Here is an 11164-nt window from a genome sequence, read left to right on the forward strand (position 1 = left end):
ATTCAACTCCGTCTCTGCCTAATAATTGACTCAAGGAGTGACAGGCACCCAGACCCATCTGCTGTCGGTCTCAGAGGGAGGGGTCCAGGCAGGAGTCGGGTGAGGCTCATGGAGGGGTTGGGGCCACCTCCTGGACTCGCCTGTTTGCCTCTGGGTTTCCCTGGCCTGGCCAGTCCTGAGGGGCAACACTGTTGTCGGGAGGGGACGGATGGGGGGAGGATGGGAGCCAGGTGGCAGGGGGTGGTTCATGGGGCAGCCTTAGAAGTGGGGAAGCATCAAAGTTGGCCCAAAGCTGCCCCCACCTCCAAGCCGGGCAGGTCATGAAGTGGGAGGGGGCATCTGTTCTTTGCTGTCATGGTTTCTGGAAGGTAACTTTTTCTGGGGTCTTTGGGTTCCACAAAATAAGCATCCCCTTTTTGGGGAACGAGCTTACTCTGCAGTTCCTGGAGGATCACTGTGTCAGTCCCAAGCATCTGGGACCCCTTGATGTCTACACCCAGCCTTCCTTGCTCCAGAATGTTCCCAGAAACCCACAGGGTTTGGTCAAGTACCACCCCACTGCCTACCCAGCCTTCTTTTCCGATGGATTCATCCTAAAGGACTGTCCACCCTCTCCCCCACCCCCATCAGTGCCTCCTCAGTGCTCAGCATTCTAGTCTTATCTCCTCACACTCTCCTGAGGCTCCTGTTCCCCAGCCCTTTCCATGGAAACGGAGGTTGTGAGGAGAAGGACACCTTGTCTGGGTTCCCCATCCCCTCCCATGGAAAGTGCAGGGCTGGCCCCGGTGGGTGTGGCTCAGTTGGTTGTGCATCTTCCCAAGCACCAAAAGGTGGCCAGTTCAATTCCTGGTCAAGGCTCATGCCTGGGTTGCTGGCTCCTTCCCGGCTAGGGGGCATGCAGGATCCAGCCAATCAATATTTTGCTCTCACATCGATGTTTCTCTCTCCCTTCCCCTCTTCTCTCTCTCTCTAAAAATTAGTTAAGCCCTGGCTGGGTAGCTCAGTTGGTTGGAGTGTCCTCGAGGTATGCCAAGGTCACAGTTCAATCCTCAGTAAGGGCACAGAGAAGAATCAATCAATGACTGCATAAATAAGTGAGACAACCAAATGATGTTTCTCTCCCTCACTCCCTCTCTCTCTAAAATCAATCAATCAATATAAAGAATTTCACGTCCAGCGTGGTTCAGGGTTCAGGTTCAGGGTTCGGATCCTGGAGGAGGCCGCACACAAATGAAAGAGACTAGAAAATATATTAATTTGGCAATATTGGGGGCCAGGCGGGAGCCCACCTCTAGTGGGAGGACTACACACCTCTCTGGCTTTGTTATCCCTTTTATTAAGACTTTGGGATCCACCCATAGAGGTAGGCAATTCCAATCATAGCCAATCAGCAAGGATTTACATAAGATTGACAGGTGGAAGTTGCTTCAGCTACCAATGTCTCAATCAGAGGACCTTGGGCAGCTTCCGACAAAGAATAATCAATTAAAAAAAATAAAGGCAGAAAGTGTGGGGCTGGGATTCAGACCTGGATCTGCAGACACGCCCAGGCCAGGCATTTGTCGCCATGTACCTCCCTCCTCCATCCCCCAAATTCTTATTCATCCTGCAGAACCCCACCTCCAGGGAGTCTGCTTCTCCAAAGTGGAGGGCCACCATCCTGATGGACCCTTCACCCACTCTCTTGGATCCTCACGTGTCCCCCAATTCCTTCCTGTCTGTTATCTTACTTCCTCCCTCTTCTCCTGAGATCCTGACTATTGTTCATGAAACTTCCTGTGCATGGCACTGGGGTCAGGACCCTTGTGTCTGCCTAAATTTCTGCACGGCCCTCAGGTCCTGCAGTCCCCAGATGAGGTGGTCAATAGATCCCCCTCTATGGCTCCTGCTGTCCACCCAGAGACCCCCAAACACCTTCCCTGCCACAGGCTCCCCTGGCCTTTTTGTCCCCTCCCCTCCCCTGCTCACACCTCCCCACCTCCCAGACCATGTCTCTGTGCATGGACCTTGTCAATTTCCTTCCTGCCTCACTCTGACATTCTAGGGCAGGATTTCTCCACCTCTGCTCTGTCGACATCTGAGCTGGAGTGAGTGCTTTCTGTGGTGGGGCTGCCCTGAATGGGTAGGAGGTCACGGTATCCCTGGCCTCCACCCACTAGGTGCCAGACCCTCCTACCCCCAGGCTGTGACAAGAGCTGCTTTCAGATATTATCAGTGTCCCCTGGGGGTCAGAATCATATGCTGTGAGAACCTCTGCTCTAGAGGGCTAGGCTGGGGCGCCCCTCCCCCTTCTGTATCTCCAGCCTGCAGGAGGGCTCAGGGGGAGCTCATGAAGCCCGCCTGAGTCATTTCACTCCCACCAACCTCACCTAACAAATGAGGAAACGGGTCAAGAGAAGTTTCTGGACTTGCTCGGGGTTCTCAGCTGCTCAGGCAATTGAACCCTTGACTTCTGCATGTTCCCTTATTTCCACAGGGCCATATGACCTCATCACTTCCCCCCCTCCTCCTCTCCCACTCCCAGCTGGGCTACCAGAATGTTGAAAAAAAACCAAAAAAAAACAGTGTTGCCGGCCCCAAAGCCCAAGGAGATGAATTTGACCTGTTCAATGTCTCCCGGCAAACCCCGACACAATGGCCCAATTAGAAACTTTTCTCCTTCCTAAAAGTGCCCCACTTCCCCTGCTGGCTGTGGCCATCTGAGCCCGGGGTTGAGAAGTCAGGATTCACGCCTGCAGGTCTGTAGGGGTTCCAAGTCCCACAGGAATCGGGCAGTGACCAGCGGCTGCTGTGTGTTCCTAGCCTGAGACTTGGCCTCTCTGGGCTCTGATTTCTTCATGGGGAATGAAAGGGAGGGGGGTGCAGGGGTGGGGAGTCAGGACACTGAGATTCTAGTTCACAGTGTTTTCTCAGCTCGCATTTCCTGCCCAACCACTGTGTGCCAGGCCCCAGGCTGGGGCAATGGGAACCAGGCAGATGTGAGCTTTGCTTTTAGGGGTTCGTCCAGTCTGATGGGGGAGGCAGCTGGGAACCAGTCAAACTCCACATTAAAGTACAGCAGAGCTGAGAGATCATCAAAAGGAACCTGAAGCTATTGGGGAGGGGGGAGTTCTAGAGGAGAACATACACCAATGACTGAAGGAGGAGGGATAGAGGTCACAGAGGGAGATAAGGGCCCTCTGGCACAGGGAACAGCCATGCAAAGGCCCTGGGGCAGGAAGGTGCTTGCCAGAAGAGCACTGAGGAGGGCTGGCGTGTGCCCAGGAGAAGGAAAGGACATGAAAGGGGCTCCAGAGGTCTTGCAGAGGAAGGAGGAGGAGGAGGGGGAAGAGGGTGACAGATTAGGAAGGGGGAAGGGTAAAGGGTGGGGCAAAGTGGGAGGCAAAGAAAGAGGGGGGAGTAGGGAGGAGGAGGAAGAGGAGATAAAAATGGAGGAAGAGCCCCAGCCAGTTTGGCTCAGTGGATAGAGCGTCAGCCTGGACTGAAGTTTCCCGGGTTTGATTCCAGTCAGAGGAACATGCCTGGGTTGCGGGCTTGTCCCCAGTGTGGAGTGTGCAGGAGGCAGCTGATCAATGATTCTCTCTCATCATTGATGTTTCTATCTCTCTCTCTCCCTCTTCCTCTCTGAAATCAATTTTTTTAAAAATGTGTTTTTTTTTAACATAGAGGAAGACCTGCCCTAGCCAGTTTGGATAGAAAGTAGGCTGGTGAACTGACGGGTCCTGGGTTCAATTTCAGTCAAGGGCACATGCCCAGGTTGAGTGCTCCATCGCCAGTGGAGGGGGCGGTGGGGCATGCTCTCATCATTGATGTTTCTATCTCACTCTCCCTCTTTCTTCCTCTCTGAAATCAATGAAATAAATTTTTAAATCAATGGAAAAATATCCTCGACTGAGGATTAACAGAAAGTAAAAAATAAAAATGGGGAGAAACCAAAATGGCAGCATAAGTAAACACCTAAACTGATGCCTCACACAACAATTTCAAAACTACAACTAAAGGACAAAATAGACATCATCCAGAACCACAGGAAGGCTGGCTGAGTGGAAATTCTACAACTAGAAGGAAAGAAAAAAGCACACTGAGACTCACAGGAGCTGCGGAAGGCAGAGGTACAGAGGCACGCACGCGGAGAGGGCTGGCAACTGAGTACGCGGCTGGGTTTCTCAAGCGGGAGGGAGACAAAAGCTCCCGACTGCTCTGAACTCCAGTTCCGGGTGAGACTCTGGGGACCCAGACTCATTTGGGGAGGAACTGGACTGTCTGGTAGCGGGCGAAACTTGAGGGCGGCTTTCTCTCAGAGGTGCTTGCAGCGATTATTGTGGGACACTGAGACCTGGTACCTCTTAGGGCAGGGCTGACGGGAAACCAATGCTGTTGGCTCTTCCCTGAGACTCCGCCCCATCCAAGCTGAGCGCAGAGGCTTTTGCAAGTCTTCTCTCATAAGGATGTCTCCAGCACAGAAGTTCTCCCAGCGTAGACACAGCTGATCCTCACAGCCAATTGGCCTGGAGGTCAATTCCTCCCAGTGATACCAACAACAACCAAGGCTTAACTACAACAAGACTGTGCACACAGCCCACAAAGGGGTGCACCAAGAGTGTCCACCTCAGGTAACTGGGGAGGCTGAGCCACTGGGCTCTATAGGACACCTAGCACACAAAGCCACTCTATCAACTCAGGGAAGCAGCCAAAATGTGGAGACAAAGAAACAGGTCACAAATGAAAGAAATGGAGGAAAGCAAACGACTGGATATAGAGTTCAAAACCACGGTTATAAGGTTTTTCAAGAATTTTCTAGAAAAGGCCGATAAATTTAGTGAGACCCTTGAGGATATGAAAAAGGACCAACTAGAAATTAAGCATACACTGACTAAAATAAAAAATAATATACAGAGACCCAACAGCAGACTAGAGGATCGCAAGAATCAAGTCATGGATTTGAAATACAAAGCAGCAAAAAACACCCAACAGGAAAAGAAAAAATAATCCAAAAATATGAAGGCAGTGTAAGGAGCCTCTGGGACAACTGCAAGCGTACCAATATCCGAATTATGGGGGTGCTAGAAGAAGAGAGAGAGCAAGATACTGAAAACCTATTTGAAGAAATAATGACCGAAAACTTCCCCCACCTGGTGAAAGAAATAGACTTACAAGTCCAGGAAGCACAGAGAACCCCAAACAAAAGGAATCCAAAGAGGCCCACACCAAGACACATCATAATTCAAATGCCAAGAGCAAAAGACAAAGAGAAAATCTTAAAAGCAGCAAGAGAAAAACAGTTAGTTACCTACAAGGGAGCACCCATATGATTGTCAGCTGATTTCTCAACAGAAACTATGCAGGCCAGACAGGAGTGGCAAGAAATATTCAAAGTGATGAATAGCAAGAACCTATAACCAAGATTACTCTACCCAGCAAAGCTATCATTCAGAATTGAAGGTCAGATAAAGAGCTTCACAGATAAGAAAAAGCTAAAGGAATTCATCACCACCAAACCAGTATTATATGAAATGCTGAAAGGTATTCTCTAAGAAGAGGAAGAAGAAGAAAAAGGTAAATATAAAAACTATGAACAACAAATACATGTCTATCAACAAGTGAATCTAAAAATCAAGTGAATAAAAAATCTGATGAAGAGAATAAACTGGTGAATGTAATAGAATCAGGGGCATAGAAAGGGAGTGGACTGACAATTCTCTGGGGGGAAAGGGGTGTGGGGGGGTGCGGGAAGAAACTGGACAAAAATCATACACCTATGGATGAGGACAGTGGGGGGGGGCGGGGTAAGGGCAAAGGGTGGGGTGGGAACCGGGTGGAGGGGAGATATGGGGGGGAAAAAGAGGAACAATTGTAAAAATCTGAACAGGATTAAAATTATTTTATCTTTTAAAATAAAGATTTATTTTTTAAAAAATGAAAAAAAAATAAAAATAAAAATGGAGGAAGGCCAGGAGGAGTTGAACACAGGAGGGTGGAGGAGGAGGAGATTTGATTCTGAGAGGGACTTTGTGAACTGGCCTGGATCTGATGCACGTTGTAAGATCGCCCCCTGGCGACCCAGTGGAGAATAAGCAGGGCGATGTGGCCCGTCCACCCTCGCAGCTATCTTCCCTCTGGCCCTCAGAGTTGGTCAAAGAACGTATGACGGCCTGACCCAGGCCGACCTCAGTCAGTCAAGTAGCCTTTAGTCTTACAGCCTCAGTTTCTTCTTGAACAGAATGGGGACAATATGCCCCTGGCACATTGCCAAGGACCCCCTGTGCCTGGATGTGCCCAAGTGATGGTCACTAAGCCCTAAGGACCTCCTGCCACCCCCACTTCACAGAGGGGCAAACTGAAGCTCAGAGAAGAGCACTCAGAGGCAGAGGCAGGACTGGAATGCAGGACCCCAGGCCTGGTCTGGCTCCTGGTGAGGACCAACCCCTCCCAAAGGGTTTGAGAAACACGCCCTGGCTGGGCGGACCCGTGGGTGTCCCTGGCATCCTAAGGTGCCAATTAAATGCTCGTGGCCGTCTCCAGGCCTGAGCTGTGGACAGCAGCATGGCCGAGCCTGGGCCGGAGCCGGGGTACGCTTGGCGAGTGCTCGCCCTGTGCGGGGCTGCTGTGTTCCTGGCTGCGGCTGCCGCCGGGGCAGCCCTTCTGGCCTGGAATCTGGCTGCCGCCGCCTCCAGGGGCTCTCACTGCCCAGACCTGGAGCTGGGAGTCAACGCCACGGTGCCCCCCGGGGACCCCACGCTGGAGGTCCAGGAGCTGCAGCGACAGCTGGCAGAGGCTGCCCAACGCGAGGAGGCTCTGGCCAGGCAGCTGGACCAGGCCAAGGCTGCCCATCGGGAGCTGGAGGAGGCTCTAAGGGCCTGTGAGAGCCGCCAGGTAGGTGGGCAGAGTTGGGGGCTGGGGCCTCCAGAATGTGGTGGGGGGTCTGCATACACACAGGAATGCCCCCTTGTGCCTTGGTTTCCCCAATTCTTTTGTTGTTGTTGTTAATCCTCACCCAAGGATCTTTTTCCATTGATTTTTAGGGAGAGTGGAAGAGAGAGGGAAAGACAGAGAGAAGCACCCATGTGAGAGAAACACATCGATTGGTTGCCTCCTGCAAGAGCCCCTACCAGGGCCCAGGCCGGGGAGGAGCCTGCAACCCTTGACCAGAATCGAACCCTGGACCCTTTGGTCTGCAGGCTGATCCTCTATCCACCGGGCCAAACCGCCTAGGGCAGTTTCCCCAATTCTTTTTTTAAAGATTTTTTACTGATTTTTAAAGAGAGAGGAAGGAAGAGAGAAACATTGTGTGAGAGCCCAACATCGGCTGTCTCCTGCATGCCCCCTATCGGAGATTGAGCCCCCAGCCTGGGCATGTGCCCTGACCAGAAATCAAACCAGCAACCCCTCGGTGCACAGGAGGACGCCCACCCCGCTGAACCACACTGGCCAAGGCATTTCCCCAATTCTTCCCTGAGAATGAGAATAACACCATAATCCCAGCTCCTCCCATGTCAGTCATCCTTTATTACACCTGCTGATCCAGACGGCCCCACGGTCCTCTGCTATTTGCCAGAGAAACAGTGGTGGATAGAGAAGCCCCAGAGCCCTGAGCCCACCTGGGGAGGACCTGTTTTACCCTTTCCCCCAAGTGCCCACTCAACAACCCCCCTCCCCCCGAGCCAGTGTCCCAGCCCTATTTTGGGAAAAGGACATTCACGTCACCTGTAATTTGGAGGCTAAAGTTAGCTTCTTGGAGGAGGTACCAGCCAGGTCCTCCCTTTTTCTCTGGCCGCCTCCTTCACACTTTCTTAACCTTTCCCAACCCTAGGCCTCACAAGAACCACGCCCATCCTCAAAGTCCCAACGATTCACGTTTATTAACTACTGTGTGCCTCGGTGTACCGGGTCCAGCAGAGGTTGGGCGGTGTGTGAATTTTAAAATTCAAAACAGACCCCTTGCCCCCTTCCTGCCTACCTAAGGGGAGGGTGTGGGGCAGCCAACGTTAAGAGCAGCCTGCCCTTGGTTCACATTCTGACTTTGCCTCCCGATGGAAGACTGGAAGGCGCTCGAAGGCCAGGCTAGTTGCTTTGCAGAATGTCTCCGAGAGGTGACAAACCACCCACAAATGCGGTCACTGCCAACAACCAAATAGGCTGGTGTTGGTTTTAACCCCCAGTTGGCAAGTCTAGATGTAGCTGAGATGGGAACCACAGTCTGACTGCAGAGCCAAACCCTTTCCACATCCCCATGGCTTGGGGGGCCGTGGACCTAGGGGTTCACCTCACTCCAGGCAGGCAGCTGTCCCCTCGCGGTATTCCAGACTTCAGCGGCCGTTTCTGTGTTTTACAACTACAGGACCCCAAAGGACATGCCAGCAAAGCTCAGGGAACATCAGGGTCGTCTCAGTCTCCCCTAGAAAGAGCAGGGCCAGTTCACTCCTTCTGCCCTCCCAGGATTCCCCCCTCACGTCCCCTCCACTCTGCAGAGCCGGCTTCAGACCCAACTGAAGACACTGAAGACTGAGATGGACGAGGCCAAGGCCCAGGGGACTCAGATGGGCGCCGAGAACGGGGCGCTGACAGGTGTGTTGGGGCGAAGGGGTGCTGAGCAGGGCTAGAGGTGGGAGGAGCCTAGATTCCTAGTTACAAGCACAGGTGGAAACATAATGCAAACAACATGCAGATGAATGCGAAAACTTATGAAAGAAATGCACATAACATGCAGCGGTCACAAAAAACGCAAATGCAGCAAAATATGTAATCGACTTCCAAAAGCAACGCAAACCTATGAAAACTTCAAGTGGCACGTAAAGGCCATGTAAACAGCACACAAACTTAATTCAATTAAAGCAAAGCACGCAAATCATAGGCAGACTATGAACTCCGCCGCCGGCACGCGCCGGGTCGGGAGCCCGCTGTCCCGCCTGACCGCGCCCGCTGCGCCCGCAGAAGCCCTGGCGCGATGGGAGGCAGCGGCCACCGAGGCCAAGCGGCTGCTGGAGGAGGAGCAGCGGCGCGCACGCGCAGCCGAGGCCGAGGGCGGAGCCTGCGCGGCCCGGGAGGCGGCTCTGCGCGAGCGCGTGTGAGTGACAGGAGGGGGGCGGGGCCTTGGGAGAACCCGCGTGGGGGCCCTGCAGTTGGAACCTGGGGTGGGGAGCGGGGTGGGCACGTAGGGAGAGGGACTCCCCAGGTTGGGGCCGGCACGCTGGAGGCCTGGGTTCTTTGGGTTGGACGCATATGGGGGGCCCTGGGAAGGTGATGGGAGGGTGCCCCAAAAAGAAGTATCGAGGGAGGGGCCGGGGATCTGGAGCCGAGCTTCGGGGGAGGGGTCCCGGGCGTGGCCGGGGTGGAGAAAGGATTAGGACCCTCAGGGTTGGGGTCCCCAGGAAAGGAGGAAGAGTGCTGGGGGGTCCCTGCGGGCCGGGGTCCACGTTCTCACCGGCCCCTCCTCCTTCCCCGGCAGTAAAGCCCTGGAAGCCGAGATGGACCCCCAGCGAAGACTGCCGCACCCCCGGCCCCGCTCGGGGTCCCGACACCGGCCCAGCCCCCGCCCCCGCTCGCGCTCCCGCCCCACTCCCTCCGGGGGCTGCCGGCGGCCGGCGCGGCGCACACGCGGGTGAGTCAGCCCCGAGCGGGACGCGGGCTCCAGCCGGGAGGACGGACACTGCCCGGTCCTGGGGCGCACGCTTCGCGGTGCCCGCGCTGGAGGAGGTGCCCGGTCCATATCCATCGACGCTCAGCCGCTCGGAACGGAAACAAAGGAGACGCCTCCTCTCTCCCCGCCCATCTTGAGCTTACTCCACAGACAGGGAACGGGTTCATTGAAACGCCCAGTGCGATATTGCTGACCTGGGACCGGAGTCCCCTCTGAGGATAGTGTTGCCCTCCTCCCACAGACATGGGGACTTAGGATCCAGGCCTGGCCTGGGAGTGGCCTGCATAGGTCACCTCTCCTCCCTGGGCCTCGGTGTGCTTTGTGACATGAGGGATTGGAATCATGTGTGGAGAGGGGGCTTCTCTGTGACACCAGGAGCTGACAAAGGTAGCACAACAGGAAAACGGCAGGCCCCTCTTCCTGTGGGATGGTACGAAACTCCCGAACGATATTTCAGCAAAGAAAACCGAGTTACACTTTTTAAAATATGTCACATCAGAGGTGGCTTATACCTGAGGTGCAGGGATGGCTCACTATTCCGAAGTTTGTCAATAAAATTCACCATACTAATGGATCACATGAGGAAAGTTCTGAAAGGGCCATCAAATTCAGGGACAAGGTAAAGAGAAGCACTGTCAAGTGTTTAATAGTGTTTTGGCGGTACTGACCATGCAATGAGACAAGAAAAACAAGAGATATAAATATTAGACAAGAGAAAGAGAACGTATAGGTTGAATCATATGAAATCACTGTTTATATAAGGTCAAAAATAATTGAAATAACAATTTTATGTGGTGCAATTTCATATTATTTTTTGTCTTTTACCTTTATATTTGACATAATGTAAGACTTACAGAAAAATTGGAAGATGAGTACGAATTATCCCTGGGCACTCTTTACCCAGATTCCACAGATGTTAACTTTGACCAGCTTTGCTGTCTTCTTCCTCCTCCTCCTATTCTTCTCCTCCTCCTCCTCCTCCCCCCTCCCCTCCTTCTTCTTCTTCTTCTCCTCCTCCTCCTCCTCCTCCTCCTCTTTTTCTTCTTCCTCCCTCCCTCCCTCCCTTTCTACCTTTATGAAAAACTTGGAGAAATGATGTCTCTTTACCCATAAATATTTGAGTTTGCGTTTCCTAAAAACAAAGACATTCTCTCACATAACCGTGGTACAATTATGAAAATCAGGAAATGGACATTAAAAGAACTCTGTTATCTAATCTGCAAGCCTCAAACAGATTTTGCCAACTATTCTGATAATGTCCTTTATGACAAAAGGGTATTTTGGCTCACACGCTATTTGTCAAGTCGCTGTCATCTGCTTCACTCTGGAACTTTCCTCAGTGTGTCTTTGCCTTTCATAACATTGCATTTTTAAAAAGCCCAGGCCAGTCATTCTGTGGAGTCTGAGTTTGAGTTTGTGTGATGTTTCCTTATAATTTCTGGTTGGCATTTTTGGCAGGACTACATCAGAAACAATTAAACCTAATAATATTACCTGCTGGTGGTATGATTTTATATATAGAAGACC

The 11164-nt window shown here is 52.5% G+C and overlaps 1 protein-coding gene across 1 annotated transcript; it reads left to right on the forward strand.

Moving 5' to 3' along the window:
- Positions 1-6543: 6543 nt before the first annotated feature.
- CCDC194 (coiled-coil domain containing 194) lies at positions 6544-9602 on the forward strand (the record flags this gene model as incomplete). Its single annotated transcript, XM_079772484.1, has 4 exons — positions 6544-6873; positions 8469-8565; positions 8932-9064; positions 9446-9602. The coding sequence occupies 4 exons, from the start codon at positions 6544-6546 to the stop codon at positions 9600-9602; spliced, it is 717 nt and encodes a 238-aa protein (XP_079628610.1).
- Positions 9603-11164: the final 1562 nt, after the last annotated feature.

Source organism: Cnephaeus nilssonii (assembly GCF_951640355.1).
Source record: "Cnephaeus nilssonii genome assembly, chromosome: 5".
In the NCBI taxonomy this organism is placed as follows: Eukaryota; Metazoa; Chordata; class Mammalia; order Chiroptera; family Vespertilionidae; genus Cnephaeus; species Cnephaeus nilssonii.